The sequence below is a fragment of the Periophthalmus magnuspinnatus genome, chromosome 21, assembly GCF_009829125.3.
Source record: "Periophthalmus magnuspinnatus isolate fPerMag1 chromosome 21, fPerMag1.2.pri, whole genome shotgun sequence".
Lineage (NCBI taxonomy): Eukaryota > Metazoa > Chordata > Actinopteri > Gobiiformes > Gobiidae > Periophthalmus > Periophthalmus magnuspinnatus.
Genome location: NC_047146.1, coordinates 3,938,420 through 3,959,189, shown reverse-complemented (window position 1 = coordinate 3,959,189; position 20,770 = coordinate 3,938,420). Strand labels below are relative to the sequence as shown.

Here is a 20,770-nt window from a genome sequence, read left to right as displayed (position 1 = left end):
TGCAACAGAAAAACATGTCCATTTACCATTTACCATGTACCGTGCTGGTTTAGAGCACACAACATGTTTGAAGTGGACTGTGCCGAACCCAAGCCTACGGTGTAGAATTTGTACCATAGACTGTATAAAGACGTGGACTAAGTGAGTCACCGACAGCAGCTCCAGACAAATGAAGCTCATCGAGGCTAGAGCAGTTATAGCGGTTCATTTTGAGTATCATAGCAACCAAAGAGCCAATCTGGAGCGAGGCTGTTGAAGGTAACGCCCCTTCCCGCCCACACCACTGGTTTAGCAGGGAGCAGGAGCAACCTCAGGGAATGAAGGCGCCTGATTTGTCTGTCCTTAATGTTCATATCTTGATTTACAGACAGGTTGGCTATGTCCATTTATATATACAGTCTATGTTTTGTGCACTTAAGGACTGGCCTGCTAGATTTCTGGCTCAGAAAATTATGTTCTGCAAATTGAACTTTTGCCAAAACACAAATAAAATAGGAGCATGGGAGTGAAGAGTCATTGGCAAACAAATGTTCACATATTGTATCTTGGGCCTCGTCTCTAGTCCCACCTGGACCTTGAACCCCTGTTTAACGGCAGCAGTTCAACGCTTTTTCTTAAACTCATGTCTGCTGATCAAAGGGTCGATGTTTTTACTACTTCAACTTCAAACTACTACTACTACTACTACTACTTCAAAAAAGTAATTGTAACCCAGGTTAGCATAGACTTTCAAAGTAAAAGCTTGTTGATTAAAAACAGAAATAAATACTTTTGATAAAAAGACAATAAATATGTGATATGGATACAATTAATTTAAAAAAGTCTAAAATGTTTTATTTCATGCAGATATACGTTAAAATGTTTAAAAAGTGAATTAATTTGTCTTTGGACTTTTATTTTGAAACTCACGTAGCGCGTGAACCACGTGACTAGCAGGAGCCAACCGGATTGTTTTGGTTTTTCCTCTGCTGGACGAGGGAGATACAGACAGCACACGCAGAGCTGCTGCAGAAAGGAGAGAAGGAGAGACAAACATTTGTCTAAAGTTGAGAAAAGTGATATTTGTAAACTAAAAACTTGAGAAGAGAATATTTTGTTTTTCAACCTGTCCCTGTGTGGAAACGGTTTGATTTTTGTGATGAAGGGGACTTGGTGAGTGTAAAATAAATGTATTTTATTTTATTTTGTGCAATGTAATCACCTTATCAAGAGAATGTAATGTTAAAACAGTGAATTCATAGATTACTAGTGAGTCACGGTGCATTTAAAGCTAAAAAGTGATCAACTTCGTAAGTTCATTGCCCAGGCTTGTCCCCGTCGTGTCCGCCATTTTGGCGACTGCTTGTTCTTAACAAGAATCAATTTAGACCGCTGATGATAATTTTCTGTATTGTAACACTATCCTAGCAACGTATTTTGTGCACTTATGCATATTTTATGTTGTCTATGATAGGCTTTTAAGGTATGGTTTGAAAGAATCCAGCTAAATACGAACTTTGAGAACCACGTGTGGTCACTTTAATAAGCCACTTTGCACTGTTGTTCTGATGCTGCTGTTGTATATATTTTTCTCCCTTTAAGTATTTCACTTGATTTTTTTAAGCATATCTTTTTAACTTTGTGCATGCCCTTATTTGTATTTGTAATTATTCAGTGTGTTTATGTTGCACTTTTTCACCGAAGCAAGTTCCTAGTTTGTGAACTGTGTTCACAGACTATGGCAATAAAAGTCTTCTGATTCTGATTCTGAAACAAGATGGAGAGTCTCCCACGGACCTTCTGAACTGCATGCGCCAGGAGCCATGTGCTTTCTACTGGACACTGCAGAGTTTTCATCAGAACTGGGAGGATTTACCCAAACTCCTGCACAACGGACACTGGATTAATACGTAGGACAAAGAGACTTTATTCTGTGCAATACAGAGTGATTCAGCCTTTTACTGAATTCATTTTAGTTTTGTACAATTTTACTTTTTTTTATATGATTGATGATAACAAACGGTTGTAAAAGGTTATTTTACAATTACGGTTATTCTTTTGGTTGTAAACAATGTAACAAAAATGGTTCAAACTAAAAGGGTAACGTTGAACAGAACTGAAAGAACTAGAGGTGATTTAAATTAAAGAGTTAAATCAACCACAAGAAAATAGATGAGAGAACTTGAACTAAAACTAGAACTAAAGGTTGCAACCGATTAATTTAGAAACTCAAAACTGAAAGAAAATCTTTAAATCAAAAGAAAGCATTAAAGTGAAACAAGGTTTGAGATTAATATTTAATGTAAATGTCTGTCCATGTATTTGTCTTATTTTACCAACTGTTCAATAAGAAGCCGGCAATTTAAACGTATTTCTCTGGTCTGTGGTTCTTATAACTCAGGTTCTTCCAACAGTTGCTCCAGTAGTCGTACCTAACCGAAGTTTATTGGTCCATAGAAGAGTATTGCATACACTTACCTGATATTCCCCTGTAGTTAACACTTTGAGATGCTACATAATGACACCAAAATGCATATTGAAGATTTTATTAGAAACTTTGTTATGCAGTTTAGCAAAAGTGTAAACACAGAATACATTATATATCTTAAATGTGCTCTGAACTTAAAGAACATTAACAGCAGATAAATCCAGCTCCTTCCTTATAAGTGCCAGCCCTGATGAGCTTCATGTGACTCGAGCTGAACGCTGTGGGTGACGTCACACTCACTCAGTCACCTCCTTACACAGTCTATGGTTTGAACTGTCAAAAAAAAGTGTTTCTTCCATCTTCATAAACTGTGACTTGACTGGAGTAAAACCATCGGCACAAAGTAATATACTTATATAATATACTCATGTAATACTTATAATTTATGAAGCATTGTACATGTTCTTAGACGTCTATAACAAAACCATCTTTTAAAGACAAACGATTATAATAAATGATACTGTGAAATGCCTTACACCCTACCATGTTGTGCCTAAGCCTGTCGCGATAACACATTTTAAACTTCGACATATCGCTGAAGTAAATATAGACGATAAACGATAATATAGAAACGCATTTATACCACTGACACAAAAACCCGAGAGCAGATTTAAACCACATAAACTATTCTAAATCATCAATATTGTTAAAAATCAATAACTGCAATAAATAAACAACATAATGAAACTCTTAGTTCGTTTGTGTCTATAATGAGTTATTTATAACCCTCTAAAAGCTCAGTTCTTACTATAGAACAGAAAAGTAACACAGTTTCTCCACTAGGACAAAGAAAAAGTCCCCACGATAAAACTGACCATCAAAAATGATTGTTTCATATGTTTTTGAACGACAAGTCGATGAAGTGATGATCGTGACAAATGACAGATTCACTCTTTACATTTTCCAGTCTCTAGATCCAGGTTTGACTATCTGCATTGTCAGAATGAGTTTGATTGACTTCCTAAACCACGGGTAGAAAAAGGCATAGATGACAGGGTTCAGACATGAATTAAAATGCGCCAGCCATATCTCAACGTCCACTGAGGAAGCATCTACTGCAGTGTCCTCGCCCAACAGACTGGGGACGTAGTAGGGACAGAAACAGACCAAAAAAACAACCACAACTATGCCTAAAGTCCCAGCCGCTTTAAGCTCTTTTTTCTTTGCGGTCACGTTCCCCATCTGCGGCATGTTTGCGGATAAAATATGGGAGCGCGTGGCACGAGCTTGGGACACGGCCACCACAAAAACCCTCAAATATAAGACGATTATGATGAGGATGGGAATGACAAATGTGCACACGAGATCTATTGCACCAGATATGAAATGAATTATGACCACACATTCTCCAGCGCAAGTGTTGGACATACCTGGGTGTTTCAGCTGATCGTGCATTATGACCATTCTGTAAACGACGGACAGAAGCCAACACAGTAAAATACATGACTTTGTCCTTTTCATCGTGACTTTAGTGTGGTAGTTTAAAGGGTCACATATGGCGATGTATCGGTCGACAGATATAAGCACCATGTTGGCCACGGAGGCGGACGTGATGATGTAATCGATGAGGTAATAGGAGCTGCAAACGATGTCGCCGAGATTCCAGCAGCTTTCGATGTAAATGCTCCTTTCAGATATTAAAATAAAAAAAACAGTTTGGTCCAAGCCATTTTGACTTATTATGAATCACATCAGTACTTAAATTTGTTACTGAAGTAAAAGTACAGATAGATAGACAAAAAAAAATCTACTTAAGTAAAAATATTTAAGTACTCATTTACAAATAGTAGTTTAAGACTAAAAAGTAAAAGTATTTCACACATGTCTTGTTAGTTGTAATGACATTGATTCAAAATGATACATATTTAGGTCATTGAATCATAACAAATCAATTTCTGTTTTGTTTTTTTCTCATGAATTTTGTGTATTTATTTTTGTTTGTTCAAAGCCGAAGCTTGAACTCTAAACCTTTAGTCAAACATGGTAAAAATAACCACTCAAATCATATTAAAAGTACTTTTTACTTTACAGTACTGTTCAAAAATGTAGTGAAGTAAAAGTAAAAAGTATCCATTGTAAAATATACTCATGTAAAGTACAGATACTTACAAATTCTACTTCAGTACAGTACTTTACAACTTGTACTTCATTACCATCCACCACTGGTCACAAACATGTTCCTTCACAAATCAGCGACTAAACAAGCAAAAGAAAACAGAAATAGTGCCGTACATTTGTAATAATATTCTTACATAAACATATGAGCCACTAGCCTGAGAACACATTAATATGACAGTGAGAATATGAGTTTAGTGTTTTACATGTTCACATGGAGATGAGTCAAGTCTGCAAATAAAACCAGAAGTGCAACAAAACCACTCCTGTTTGCCCTGTTTGGAACGACGACATCAAAAGCTGTTACTTCACATTTACAACAGAGTCTGGGGTTAACCTGAAATGAGCGATGGAGATGATGACGAGCAGGTTGAGAGCCACCGTGATGAGGGAGACGCAGGACAGCAGCACATATATGAGCATGGCCTCCACGTACGGGTGTGTGGGCTTTCTGCACGAGGAGTTCAGATGGGGGTAGCAGAAGACGTCTTGGTCCAGGGAGCCCGACATGAAGTACAGTTGTGTGAAACTGCACTTGAAATGAATTTTTTATATATATATTTTTAATTTTTGATACATTCTATAATTTACTTGTGAACAAATACAATATAATTGCAATCTGTTAAAGTGAAATCAATGTTAAAGGTTCATATCTGTTGTGTTTTTATTGTTTTAACACAAGTAACAGCATAGTTACTTTGCCTAGTAACTAGTAACTATAACTAATTACATTTTTGAAGTAAGATGCCCAACACTGGACTTGACTGACTTGACCATCCTTGACGACTAAGCGCCTGCGATTTTGTTAATCTTTTTTTTTTTTTTTTTTTTGTTAGAGATGTGGATGCTGCATAATTTATCTTCTTTTTCTTTACATGATCCTATGAAATAATCACACACTAACAACACAAACAACACAAACAACACTAACAACACTAACAACACTAACAACACTAACAACACTAACAACACTAACAACTAACAACTAACAACTAACAACTAACAACTAACAACTAACAACTAACAACTTACAACTAACAACTTACAACTTACAACTAACAACTTACAACTTACAACTTACAACTTACAACTAACAACTAACAACTTACAACTAACCAATAACAGTTTTGGGCTTCACAAAATGTTTCTTTCAGAACAGCAATTTAACTGTTCTCTTGCAGCAGAAGACAACTAAGCCACAACTGACACATGTATATATAGATATATAAATGTGTCAAAGGGGAAATTACAAATTTTATTTTAGTTTTCAAAACTGGTTTGTGTGAAAACAGGTGTTATCATTTAGAGACTGTTTTCCATTAACTACAAGACGTGTAACCTGACAACATCTGAAGCAGGAGAGAACTTTCCATCTAACCCTGAACCAAAAACACCTCTTGAGCAGGAGGACACATGGTCTTCTCTTGAGCTGGAGGACACATGGTCTTCTCTTGAGCTGGAGGACACATGGTCTTCTCTTGAGCTGGAGGACACATGGTCTTCTCTTGAGCTGGAGGACACATGGTCTTCTCTTGAGCAGGAGGACACATTGTCTTCTCTTGAGCAGGAGGACACATGGTCTTCTCTTGAGCAGGAGGACACGTGTCTTCTCTTGAGCAGGAGGACACATGGTCTTCTCTTGAGCAGGAGGACACATGGTCTTCTCTTGAGCTGGAGGACACATGGTCTTCTCTTGAGCAGGTTCTCTTGAGCTGGAGGACACATGGTCTTCTCTTGAGCTGGAGGACACATGGTCTTCTCTTGAGCTGGAGGACACATGGTCTTCTCTTGAGCTGGAGGACACATGGTCTTCTCTTGGACTGAATCAGACCTACATCATTAAATCCATTCTTCTGTTTCAATGTCACCGGAGGAAAACTTCAGAAAAATTCACGTCTTTTCATGTGACTCAGAAGAACTCAACCTGTTGCTCGTGTCCCCAACCACAGCCCTGAAATCGACACATGAAGGACAACTCCAGAGAAGAGCTGTGGCCAGAGACGCCAAGCTGCGTGCGAACGGAGAGAACAACCATGTGTGATCAGAGGGAGGACAAAGGGACAGAGGACAGGCGATGGGAAAGATTTAACTGAACAGCGCCACCATCATGTTAAAACAGCATTCACTGTGTGACTACAAATCATATTGGATAAGGACAAACTGAACTGAACATAACAATGAACTGTTGAATTTCCCTCCATCTCAGTCAACAATAATGGAACTGACTTCATCTCCATGAGCTGTGTTTTGGATCCACAATAATGAATGTTTCTGTGCATGTTCTGTTTGTGATGATTGTTTATAGAGTATGATTAATGAATAATCAAAAGGGAGAAAGTGTGATAGAAATTTAAGTATAGTCATGTTGTGTATTTAAAAAGCATTTGATTTTTGTCAGTCTTCCAGACCCAGACCAGACATTAACATGTGTGAAGCTCTGTCTCCATCCCACAGGAAACTCGCTGTTGTTCTACCTGTGTAAGTGTAAAAGTTCATTATCTCATGGGTGTGAAGCAAAAGTCACTCTGCTTTAAAATGTATGTAGCATTGTCATTCTGGTCTAAAATAGTCAGATGCTCAGGGTTTGGTTTAGACTTGGACTTAGACTGAGGAACTGGGGGAGAGGCCGGGAGGCTACCAGTCTGTGGCCAGGGCAGGCCTGGGCCCTGTCCTGTCTGTATCTGCTGTAACGAAAAATAAACCTTTTGTCTGTATTTGAAAACTCACCGAGCTTCACAAATGGATTACTTTTCATCAAGAGCTGTAATTTTTCCACAACACTGGTTTGCAGATCTCTTAGTTTCTTCCTAACTCTTAGTTCAAATGTATCTTATCTATTTGACCTTTGATCCAGTGCTGTGCTCTGTGTCCACTGTCTTAGTGTTTATGTCCTGAGAAGTGTTTTGACCTTGTTGCTCCTTTATCGGCTCTAAACTGGTTTTGTGGTTCATGTGATTCTCATCTGTGTCGTATAAATATGTTGTATGTCCTGACACTGACACAGCTCCGGGACAGGTGGCTCTTTGTGGCTTTAATAAATCAGACTCTTTGATTCAAGACTGTTCTAGCTCCTAGTGTCATATACATCAAGTCCCTGCAGCTGATCCCTGCTTCTTTGTGGAAGCTTTGATCTGACAGCTCTCTCCTGATTGGAGCTTTTGCTCACAAGCTGGCACCTAATTGGCTCCTGGACCCTGTGTTGGTGCGACGCCCTAGAGCTCGGCCAATCGTGGGCCTTCACCTGGGGCAGCAACGCCTTTAAAGGACCTGCCCCCTGTGCCTTTTTAGTCTTTGTGCCTTTGTATATTGGGTCCTTCGAATTAGCTCTGAGACTGATTTGTTTTGTGTAATTGTAAACCCTGTACTTTTGTTTCTGTTAGTTGTTCATTAAATACGACCCTGAGTCTGGATGGATGGAATGTTAAAGAAATGTTTTTCTTTTAACATTCCATCCATCCATCCATTTTCTTCCTCTTATCCGGGGCCGGGTCAGCAGTCTAAGCAGGGACTCCCAGACTTCCCTTATCCCCGACACGTCCTCCAGCTCCTCCGGTGGGACACCAAGGCGTTCCAAGGCCAGCCGAGAGACATAGTCCCTCCAGCGTGTCCTGGTCCTTCCCCCGGGGCCTCCTCCCAGTGAGACGTGCCTGGAACACCTCCCCAGGGAGGCGTCCAGGAGGCATCTTGAACAGATAGACGAGCCAGCTCAACTGGTTCCTCTCGACATGTAGGAGCACCGGCTCTACTCCGAGCTCCTCTCGTGTGATCAAGCTCCTCATCCTATCCCTAAGGGTGCGCCCGGCCACCCTATGGATGAATCCCATTTCGGCTGCTTGTAGCCACGATCTTTTCCTATAGGTTATTAACCAAAGCTCATGACCATAAGTGAGGGCAGGAAAGTAGATTGACCAGTAAATCAAGAGCGGAGAGGGCAAGCCACCTTTTTCTGGTCGAGAACCATGGCCTCGGATTTGGAGGAGCTGATTGTTATTGCAGCCGCTTCACACTCAGCTGCAAATCGCGCCAGTGCTGCAGGTCCTGGCTTGATGAAGCCATCAGGACAACATCATCTTCAAACAGCAGAGATGAGATCTTGTGGATCTCACACCGGACCTCCTCTGACCGCTGGCTGTGCCTAGAAATTCTGTCCATAAATATAATGAATAGAACCGGTGACAAAGGGCAGCGCTGGCGGAGTCCAACATGCACCGGGAACAGGTCTGACTTACTGCCGGCAATGAACACAGCTCCTGCTCCGGTCATACAGGGACCGGACAGCCCTTAGCAAAGAGCCCTGGACCCCATACTCCCGGAGCGGACACCATAAGGGATGCGGTTGAATACCTTCTCCAGATCCACAAAGCACAAGTGGACTGGTTGGGCAAACTCCCATGAACCCTCGAGGACCCGATGGAGAGTATAGAGCTGGTCCAGTGTTACGCAACCAGGATAAAAACCACACTGCTCCTCCTGAATCTGAGGGTGGACTATTGGTCGAATTCTCCTCTCCAGTACCCTGGAATAGACCTTACCGGGAAGGCTGAGGATTGTAGTTCCTCTGTAATTGGAACACACCCTCCAGTCCCCCTTCTTATACAGAGGGACCACCTTGGTCTGCCAATCCAGTGGCACTGTCCCCGACCACCACGCGATGTTCCAGAGACGTGTCAGCCAAGACAGTCCCACAACATCCAGAAACTTGACCCCCGGAGCCTTGCCACCGAGGAGCTTGCCCAACCACCTGAGTGACTTCAGCCAGGGTGATGGGCGAGTCCCCAGTCTCTACTTCCTCCTCAGAAGACGGGACAGTGGGGTTGAGGAGATCCTCAAAGTGTTCCTTCCACCGTTCGACAACATCCCCAGTTGAGTTCAGCTGCTCTCCACCCGCAATGTAAACAGTGTTGGTGAAGCACTGCTTCCCCCTCCTGATGCGTCGGACAGTTTGCCAAAATCTCTTTGAGGCTGTTCGATAGTCCTCCTCCATGGCCTCCCCGAACTCTTCCCAACCCCGAGATTTTGCCTCTGTGACTGCACAAGCCAGCTACCTCAGGAGTCCCACGAGCCAACAAGGCCCGAGTCCTTCTTCAGCCTGACGGCATCCCTTACTTCTGGTGTCCTCCACCAGGTTCAAGGGTTGCTACCGTGACAAGCACCGCAGACCTTATGACCACAGCTACAAGCAGCTGCATTGACAATAGAGGTGGAGAACATGGCCCACTCGGAGTCCATGTCTCCATCCTCCCCCGGGATCAGGGAGAAAATCTCCCGGAGGTGTCAATTGAAGTCCCTGACAGACGGCTCTGCCAGATGTTCCCAGCAGATCTGGACGATACGCTTGGGCGTGCCAGGCCTGTCTGTCTTCCTCCTCCGCCAGTGGATCCAACTCACAACCAGGTGGTGATTGGTTGACAGCTCAACTGTGACTAGCACAGAAGTCCAATAACAAAACAACACTTGGGTTCAGAGGAGGCCATTCTTCCCAATCACACCCCTCCAGGTGTCAATGTCATTACCCACATGGGCAAGTCCTGTTGGCTAATGCTAGTTAGCTTGTGACTAACTGATAAACTGTTGGCTAATGCTAGCTAGCTTGTGACTAACTGATCAACTTTTGGCTAATGCTAGCTTGTGAGTGTAATGTTATTTGAGAGGGACCTGTTTAACAGCACAGATCTGCTCATCTGTTGTAGTTCAGATAAGTCAGTTCTTTATTGTCAGATTGTGTTAAAACAAAGTTCAGATTAAAGTCTAAACAAGCCTCAGACAGAGCAGTGCTTACAGTTAGCATCTCACTCCCAGGGAATGTAGATGACATATTTATAACATTTGTGACCTAAAAGGAAATATTTATAATTGTTCAATATTTCTTCACATGAGTTTTCACATTAGATAGAACATTAGAATAAGTTTATAAAATAAATAAATATGAAAAAGTCACATAATCACAGTATTTCACAGAGTTATCTTTAAAAAAAAAAAAAAAATCTGTCTAGCCTTTATAATACATTTATGCCCCCTGCTGCTGGAGCAAAGAACGACACACACAGAAGTTCAAATGCCATATTTAAATGTTTTATTTGTTTTACAACTCATTTATTTTGAAAATCCACAGGTTTGTGTGATACAGACGTTTACTACACATTTAATAAACATTGGAGTTATTCTTATTCATGGAGTTATAAGGATAATATGGACACATGTATATGTAATATCTGTATAGAACACACACGTACCAGGCCGGTTTAACCAAAGTACAGAGCAACTCAGGACAAGTTTAAATTCACAAAAGGATGAGGATTAAAAAGTTTATCAAAAATCTGCTAAAGTGTCCTATACAATAATAAACACAAGAAAAGAATGGTTATAAAAAGTGTAACTAACTCTAGAGTTTAAGTAACCCTGTGTGACAAACACTAGAGTGTGACTAAACAAAACAGACGCAGTCACATGAATAAAATGCCTAAAACAAGTCAGACTAATTTTTACTAAAAACAAAGTTAAGATTGTAAAATTTTACACAAGAAGTTTGCCTTTTTTTTTTTCTTTTCTTTTTGAAGTTTAACATTTTACTTCCTAATTGTGAATGATGACATCACACTGGGGAATCACATAACTGTTACCAAGCAACCGTGTGGTACACTGGGCCAAGACTCCTCTAATGTCACAGACATAGTTTAACAAATACAAAAATAAAAATATATATATAGTGGGAGTCATGTGTAAAGTGTTAAAATCATGTGTAAATTGTGCCAAACCTTTGGACATAATTCTCCCAGTGTGATGTCATTAGTCTGATGTCATCAGTGTGATGTCATCAGTGTGATGTCATCAGTGTGATGTCATCAGTGTGGGGCTCTCTAAATAAAACTCTCTGGTCGTGTCCCAAATTTGCCAAATGCACCGTTCATACCCTTTGATGTACTGTTCGAAGTACCGGCTCAATGGAGGGTACTCCTCCATGTAGGCGCCGAAATGAGACACGGAGCGTACTTCAACCACTGTCTGTGCGCTTACGGAGAAGTGCATGGACAGTGCATAAGTGTCCATTCTCCCTCCTCAGGTGGATAAATTCCGCTGTCTGCTCGTTGCTTGGTAAAGACAAAAGAATGTTCTTAAATAAGGACGAATATTAAACATTACAACAGCTACACTAATATACAAGTGTAGAGATTAATTATCAATCCGTTTGGTCAGTTCCACATCGATTACTGTAAACTCAAATGAACAGGACTTCACTGAGAGTCGCCTCATACAGATTTTTACTCACATTTTAACAGTTTCATGTCGCACTGTGGTCGGTGACATAAACCAGTACTTACATTTGAACGTGTATTGAGTAATGCATTTCATTTCGGTCTCTTTTTTTGTAGGCGCAGTGGATGATGGGATATAGCAGTGTGTGATGTGTGCTCGGATGCACGCTTCGGCTTCAGTCGATCTCCATGGAAACGCAGAGCATATTTTTGACCACATTCGTCGGGTGCATGAAAAGGAACAGCACTTGTGCCTGAAGTTTTACATAAGCCCTTAAATCCACGTTCGAATGGTGCATTTAAGGGCACTTTGGTGAATTGGGACACAGCCTCTACTTCCTGTCATTTTTAAAGCATTTTCTTTCATGTTTTCTTGACAAACTGCTTCTTGATTTGCATAAAAGTATCATTTATATTTAAACATGTTTTGTTCTCCAGATGAAGTGGAAATGAGAGAATCGTCCAAACCTGTCAGACACTTTAAAGTCACTCTGTATTTACACAAATGTCCTGAGCACCAGGAGCTCACATCTGAACCGGTCTAAGTCCAGGTCTCATGTGGATCTGAACCAGTCTAAGGTCCTATGAGGTCCTCTCTCTAGCGCCTCCCTCTGGCCCGGACCTGAAACAACAGGAAACAGCACATCCACAGGTCACAAAACAAAGTGTAAACCAGAATTTAAACCAGACCTTAAACCTTAACCAGGACTAAACCAGGTCTAAGCCAGGTCTAAACTAGATCTTAACCTGGTCTAAACCAGGTCTAAACCAGGTCTAAAGGTCCAGTACCTTGCAGTAGTAGTAGAGCATTGGAAGGATGTAGAGGAGCTTCAACAGTAGAATGAGCAGGACTCTGATGATCAGGGCTGAGTCTGAAGCTGCAACACAAAAGACCCAGATCAGTCCAGACCAAGACCAGGACCAGGACCAAGAACCAGGACCAAGAACCAGGACCAAGAACCAGGACCAAGAACCAGGACCAAGAACCAGGACCAAGAACCAGGACCAAGACAAGGACCAAGACCAGGACAAGACCAGGACCAAGACCAGGATCAGTTTGTGTGACCCCATGACCCTCACATGACCCCGTGTGACCCTTGACCCTCACATGAGGCTGTTGCTGGACGTACCTCCCAGAGAGAGCTGGAGGCTGGGGCTCTGAGAGGAGAAGTTGTGGTTGAACACATGCAGGTGGTAAACACAGGTGTAGTTTCCTTTGTGGGCGGGGCCAGTGTCAGAGAACAGGAAGTGTGCGGAGTGATTGACAGCGGGCAGGGTGTGGTTCTGACCGAGGGGCGCGGTGGGAGAGGAGCTGGAAGGAGCCTCCCGGGTACTGTGGCTCCACAGAGCATTTGACCCTGAACTTTGACCCCAGCAGCACCCGGACCCCCTGCGGCAGGGCCTCGGAAACCCCGTCAGACACAGACAGAGAGATGACCGGACGATTCAGTAAGTCTGTGGAGAGAGATGATTGGACAGTGAAGAGGAGTGCGACGCAGAGGAGTGTGTGTGACGCAGAGGAGTGTGACGCAGAGGAGTGTGACGCAGAGGAGTGTGTGTGACGCAGAGGAGTGTGTGTGACACATTTTACACCCGACACTCCTCTGGAGCAACTAGACAAAAAAACATCTGAGGAAAAATGTAAATGTTCATTAATATGAGCTGTCCCTTCACAAAGAAATAAATAAGAATAAGACGAGAAAAAACATCTGAGGAACATAAAAATGTAAGATCAGACTTTTTACCTGAACACTTCACCTCCAGACCCAAGGAAGAGGAGGAAGAGGAGGAAGAACCATAGACACAGTGTCTCACTGCAGACTTCTCCACACAGTCAGGTGAGACTGTCCACACTGGACTCTGTGGAAAATCCTCTCTCTTTTCTCCATAAACAGCAGAGCCACAGTCCAGGTCTCTGCACACAGCAGCTGTGTGCTCCAGGACCCAGAGTTTCTTATAGTCATAGATCTCCATCCGTCTCCACTCTCCTCTGTGTCTCACCTCCACAGTCCCAGCACAGCGACTGGCCCCTCCCACCAGCCTGAGTGGCTCTGAACAGACAAGAGACAGAGTGAGCCCCGCCCCTTTACCTGAGCAGTGAGGCCCCGCCTCTTTACCTGAGCAGGTGAGGTTGACAGCGGCTCCAGAGGAGCAGGTCTCTGAGCCGGAGCGGGGACAGTCCATCAGAGCAGACTCATGGCCCTCACAGTGGAACGTCTGCTCTAGAGGAGAGAGCGCCCCCTGGAGGAGAGAAGGAGCCCCACAGCCCAGCTCCCTGCACAGCACCTCTGCCCCCTGCTGGTCCAAGGCCCCTTCACAGACCCAGGTCCAGGACTGGTCCCAGATCTGCACTGATCCTGAGCACAGACTGGGCCCCGAGACCAGACGCACCGAGTCTGTGGACACACATGTGTGACATCACCGCTCTGAGCCAATAGGACACACACAGGGCTGTGACATCACCGCTCTGAGCCAATAGGACACATGCTGCATTCATCTGAGAGACGTCCTCCTCTTTAGTCCTGGTTCAGTCCTGGTTTAGTCCAGGTTTAGTCCTGGTTCAGTCCTGGTTTAGTCCAGGTTTAGTCCTGGTTCAGTCCTGGTTTTGTCCTGGTTCAGTCCTGGTTTAGTCCTGGTTTAGTCCTGGTTCAGTCCTGGTTTTGTCCTGGTTTTGTCCTGGTTCAGTCCTGGTTTTGTCCTGGTTCAGTCCTGGTTTAGTCCTGGTTCAGTCCTGGTTTAGTCCTGGTTTAGTCCTGGTTTAGTCCTGGTTCAGTCCTGGTTTTGTCCTGGTTCAGTCCTGGTTTTGTCCTGGTTCAGTCCTGGTTTAGACCTGGTTTAGTCCTGGTTTAGTCCTGGTTTAGTCCTGGTTCACTTGTTACTAAACACGTGAGAAGTGAATCTCTCTGTAGTTTTCACAGTAAACATGACAGACACCAGTCTAAACTGTGTGTGTGGGGGTGTGTGTGTGTGTATAGTGACTGAGTGTGTGTGTTGTTTATATAGTGAGTGTGTTGTGTGTATAGTGAGTGTGTTGTGTGTTGTTTATATAGTGAGTGTGTTGTGTGTATAGTGAGTGTGTTGTGTGTATAGTGAGTGTGTTGTTTGTATAGTGAGTGTGTTGTTTGTATAGTGAGTGTGTTGTGTGTATAGCAAATGTGCGTGCAGGGCCGGCCCAGCCTATAAGTGAACTAAGCGGCCTCTTAGGGCCCCGAGGCCTCAAGTGGGCCCCCAATCTGGCAACCCCCATAATATACATTGCATGTAGTGCTCGTGCAGTACGCACTACTCACACGTCTCCACTGTAGCGCAGTAAGTGCACTCTGTAGTGCACACATGATGTATTTGTAATGACAATCTGGCAACCAACTGAATGACGCTACACCTGATCTTGTGATGATTGACCAACTTTATTGTAGTTGAGCACGAGTTTGGAGTAAACAAATGCATAATGGAACTGTACTGTGCCCGACTGTTCCGAGTTCGTTTTCATCGTCTTCATCGTGTCGAAACGAAGCTACCCGTCGGGTGTGGAGAAGCGTAAAAAGAAGAGAAGAAACATCAATCTAGAGGTAATGAGTGAATCTTACACAGAGGTTACTGCAATTGTTAATGTGACAAGTTACGTTATCGTCATTTTAATTCACAATGTCGCCACCCACTGCTATCTCGAGTATGTCAACATACTATTAGCACCTAGCATAGCATCTAGTATGTCAAAGTGCTATTAGCACCTAGCATAGCATCTAGTATGTCAAAGTGCTATTAGCACCTAGCATAGCATCTAGTATGTCAAAGTGCTATTAGCACTTAGCATAGCATCTAGTATGTCAAAGTGCTATTAGCACTTAGCATAGCATCTAGTATGTCAAAGTGATATTAGCACTTAGCATAGCATCGCAGTGGCAGGTGTACAGGAGGCGGGGCCCAGGCCCAGTACAAGGTGGTCTGTGTTTGTGACCTTCTTCCCAGTAGTGAAAGTCATGTGTCGTTATGAAACATTTTCCTGATCGTGTTTCCTGCCTGTGAATTATGTGTGTGTGTAGTATATTGTTGTTAGCTAGCTAGCGGGAAATCTGCTGTTGTGCATCTCTTAACATTAAATCCAGGCTAAGGCGTTGCTGTCAGTCTCACTGTCGCTGCGGTGTTTGGTGCTACATTGCTCGGCTAAATTATGGAGAGAGCCTGGGAGCTAACGGGACACCGGTCTTTCACATTTGTAGAAGACCAGAGCAGCATAATAAAGCCACGGTTAGTAACAGTCTTATTTTATTCAATGCCATTTATAAACTATATATAACTATTACATAATTATAATACCTATCCCTAAACATTTCACATTTTACTTCAAATTAATGCAGATTCATAGATACAAAACTCATTGCCTATGATCCAGAGGCTGTAAAGTGTAGAGCCATGTGGCTCGTGACGGCAGAAACTTTATTTAAAAAGAGTTTAAGGAAATGTCTGATATTTCAGGGTAATGTTTAACAATCTTTCAATTGTTGGATGTTTTATTGAATTTTAATCCATGTTTGAATTCACTTTTTAAGTTGCATAAATGTCTTTTTTTATCCAATGCACCACCACAGTGTTCAATTTTATGTATTCATAAGGTTAATATTTGGGCTTTTTGCCTCTTCCTGCACCTGTATTTTATTTATTTTTATTTATTTATTTATTTTTGGTATAAACTGTGTTGTTTTTATTGTTATTTTCATACAATTCAATAATGGTTTCATCATTATTGTCATTATTCAGGAATTTGGATTTACATTTAGTCTGACTGTGTTTTATGTTTTTTTCTGCAAAGGCTCTTTAGACAAGTTCTTTGCCGTTGGAGATGAAGTGACATCCACATCTCAAGATGCTGCTGAAGATTCTGAAGCTGGTAATGCCTGGTGATAATAACTTAATACTTAAGTAATTTATCAGAGTGTACACATTAGTAATTTATTGATATAAATAAATACAATATGGTATTCAACACATAGCCTTTTTTTGTAACACAGTTTGACTCAATGTTAAAGCCAATATTGTATTAAATTATCTATACTAATCTATCAACAACAGACTGACTTCAGTCACTTACTCTTGGCAGTGTTTATCATATCAAACATAAATATATAAAGGAAAAAGTATATTTAGTGGGTCTTATGTTAAAACTGATTTAGTCTAAACAGCTGTTTTTTGTAAAAATATCTATCATATATTTTTACAACCTGTACGTTTATTCTCACTTTAGCCAATAGGGCCACATTATAATGCACCACCTTTTTTGACACTGGTCTGTCTGACTTAAGATCCTTGATGTCTGTGGTGTGTTATTTATACAGCCTGTAATCTGTAGAGATCTGTGCAGTATCAAGATGCAATGTGGGATTTGTGTTGCAGATGTGGTGAGGGCCCCAAGGCAAATTCTGCTTAGGGCCCCCGAAAGGCCAGGCCTTGTGTGTGTGTGTGTGTGTGCATATGGAGTGTGTTGTGTGTTACATTTGCTTTTGTGTGATCGTTGTTCTTTTCTCTGTTCTTTCTCTTTAATCCTGGTTTAGTCAAGGTTTAGTCCTGGTTTAGTCCTGGTTTAGTCCTGGTTCATTAATATGAGCTGTCCCTTTACAAAGAAATAAATAAGAATAAGACGAGAAAAAACATCTGAGGAACATAAAAATGTAAGATCAGACTTTTACCTGAACACTTCACCTCCAGACCCGAGGAAGAGGAGGAAGAGGAGGAAGAACCATAGACACAGTGTCTCACTGCAGACTTCTCCACACAGTCAGGTGAGACTGTCCACACTGGACTCTGTGGAAAATCCTCTCTCTTTTCTCCATAAACAGCAGAGCCACAGTCCAGGTCTCTGCACACAGCAGATGTGTCCTCCAGGAGCCAGTCTCCATAGGGCCCCATCCGTCTCCACTCTCCTCTGTGTTTCACCTCCACAGTCCCAGCACAGCGACTTGCCCCTCCCACCAGCCTGAGCGGCTCTGAACAGACAAGGGACAAAGTGAGGCCCCGCCCCTTTACCTGAGCAGTGAAGCTCCGCCCCTTTACCTGAGCAGAGAAGCTCCGCCCCTTTACCTGAGCAGAGAAGCTCCGCCCCTTTACCTGAGCAGAGAAGCTCCGCCCCTTTACCTGAGCAGTGAGGCCCCGCCCCTTTACCTGAGCAGGTGAGGTTGACAGCGGCTCCAGAGGAGCAGGTCTCTGAGCCGGAGCGGGGACAGTCCATCAGAGCAGACTCATGGCCCTCACAGTGGAACGTCTGCTCCAGAGGAGAGAGCGCCCCCTGGAGGAGAGAAGGAGCCCCACAGCCCAGCTCCCTGCACAGCACCTCTGCCCCCTGCTGGTCCAAGGCCCCTTCACAGACCCAGGTCCAGGACTGGTCCCAGATCTGCACTGATCCTGAGCACAGACTGGGCCCCGAGACCAGACGCACCGAGTCTGTGGACACACATGTGTGACATCACCGCTCTGAGCCAATAGGACACACACAGGGCTGTGACATCACCGCTCTGAGCCAATAGGACACATGCTGCATTCATCTGAGAGACGTCCTCCTCTTTAGTCCTGGTTCAGTCCTGGTTCAGTCCTGGTTCAGTCCTGGTTTAGTCCTGGTTTAGTCCTGGTTCAGTCCTGGTTCACTCCTGGTTTAGTCCTGGTTCAGTCCTGGTTTAGTCCTGGTTCAGTCCTGGTTCACTTGTTACTAAACACGTGTGAAGTGAATCTCTCTGTAGTTTTCACAGTAAACATGACAGACACCAGTCTAAACTGTGTGTGTGTGTGTGTGTGTAGTGAGTGTGTTGTGTGTTACATTTGCTTTTGTGTGATTGTTGTTGTTCTTTTCTCTGTTGTCGACTATTTTACATCAAGCTGTCAAGGGACTGAAGATGGAAATGTTCCACGTTGTCTTTAATCTTTACATATTTACATTTTTAAATGTTCATTAATATGAGCTGTCCCTTTACAAAGAAATAAATAAGAATAAGACGAGAAAAAACATCTGAGGAACATAAAAATGTAAGATCAGACTTTTACCTGAACACTTCACCTCCAGACCCGAGGAAGAGGAGGGAAAGGAGGAAGAATCATAGACACAGTGTCTCCCTGCAGACTTCTCCACATAGTCAGATGAGACTGTCCACACTGGACTCTGTGGAAAATCCTCTCTCTTTTCTCCATAAACAGCAGAGCCACAGTCCAGGTCTCTGCACACAGTAGCTGTGTGCTCCAGGAGCCAGGGTCCATCGAGCTTCATCCGTCTCCACTCTCCTCTGTATCTCACCTCCACAGTCCCAGCACAGCGACTGGCCCCTCCCACCAGCCTGAGCGGCTCTGAACAGACAAGAGACAGAGTGAAGCCCCGCCCCTTTACCTGAGCAGTGAAACCCCGCCCCTTTACCTGAGCAGTGAGGCCCCGCCCCTTTACCTGAGCAGTGAAACCCCGCCCCTTTACCTGAGCAGTGAGGCTCCGCCTCTTTACCTGAGCAGTGAAGCCCCGCCCCTTTAACTGAGCAGTGAGGCCCCGCCTCTTTACCTGAGCAGTGAAACCCCGCCTCTTTACCTTAGCAGTGAAGCCCCGCCCCTTCACCTGAGCAGTGAGGCCCCGCCCCTTTACCTGAGCAGTGAAACCCCGCCCCTTTACCTGAGCAGTGAGGCTCCGCCTCTTTACCTGAGCAGTGAAGCCCCGCCCCTTTAACTGAGCAGTGAGGCCCCGCCCCTTCACCTGAGCAGTGAGGCCCCGCCTCTTTACCTGAGCAGTGAAGCCCCGCCCCTTTACCTGAGCAGTGAGGGTCCGCCTCTTTACCTGAGCAGTGAAGCCCCGCCCCTTTAACTGAGCAGTGAAACCCCGCCTCTTTACCTGAGTAGTGAAGCCCCGCCCCTTTACCTGTGCAGTGAGGCCCCGCCCCTTTACCTGAGCAGTGAGGCCCCGCCCCTTTACCTGAGCAGTGAGGCCCCGCCCCTTTACCTGAGCAGTGAGGCCCCGCCCCTTTACCTGAGCAGTGAGGCCCCGCCCCTTTACCTGAGCAGTGAAGCCCCGCCTCTTTACCTGAGCAGTGAAGCTCCACCCCTTTACCTGAGCAATGAGGTCCCGCCCCTTTACCTGAACAGTGAGTCCCGCCCCTTTACCTGAGCAGTGAGGCCCCGCCCCTTTACCTGAGCAGGTGAGGTTGACAGCGGCTCCAGAGGAGCAGGTCTCTGAGCCGGAGCGGGGACAGTCCATCAGAGCAGACTCATGGCCCTCACAGTGGAACGTCTGCTCCAGAGGAGAGAGCGCCCCCTGGAGGAGAGAAGGAGCCCCACAGCCCAGCTCCCTGCACAGCACCTCTGCCCCCTGCTGGTCCAAGGCCCCTTCACAGACCCAGGTCCAGGACTGGTCCCAGATCTGCACTGATCCTGAGCACAGACTGGGCCCCGAGACCAGACGCACCGAGTCTGTGGACACACATGTGTGACATCACCGCTCTGAGCCAATAGGACACACACAGGGCTGTGACATCACCGCTCTGAGCCAATAGGAGACATGCTGCATTCATCTGAGGGACGTCCTCCTCTTTAGTCCTGGTTTAGTCCTGGTTCAGTCCTGGTTTAGTCCTGGTTTAGTCCTGGTTTAGTTCTGGTTTAGTCCTGGTTTAGTCCTGATTTAGTCCTGGTTTAGTACCTGTTTAGTCCTGGTTCAGTCCTGGTTTAGTCCTGGTTTAGTCCTGGTTTAGTCCTGGTTCACTTGTTACTAAACACGTGAGAAGTGAATCTCTCTGTAGTTTTCACAGTAAACATGACAGACACCAGTCTAAACTGTGTGTGTGTGTTGTGTGTTACATTTGCTTTTGTGTGATTGTTGTTCTTTTCTCTGTTGTCGACTATTTTACATCGAGCTGTGAAGGGACTGAAGATGGAAATGTTCCACGTTGACTTTAATCTTTACATATTTACATTTTTAAAT

General features: G+C 44.0%; 1 protein-coding gene across 1 annotated transcript in view; it reads right to left on the bottom strand.

Moving 5' to 3' along the window:
- The window catches only part of LOC117389288 (scavenger receptor cysteine-rich type 1 protein M130-like), a 33,409-nt gene extending 13,046 nt beyond the window's left edge, over window positions 1-20,363 (bottom strand). Inside the window, exons 1-4 of the mRNA XM_055230708.1 lie at window positions 20,330-20,363; window positions 19,984-20,262; window positions 19,024-19,161; window positions 17,965-18,270 (exon numbers count right to left, since the gene is read on the bottom strand). Coding sequence (XP_055086683.1) covers window positions 17,965-18,270; window positions 19,024-19,161; window positions 19,984-20,262; window positions 20,330-20,363 — 757 coding nt within the window. The remainder of the gene's footprint in view (window positions 1-17,964; window positions 18,271-19,023; window positions 19,162-19,983; window positions 20,263-20,329) is intronic.
- Window positions 20,364-20,770: the final 407 nt, after the last annotated feature.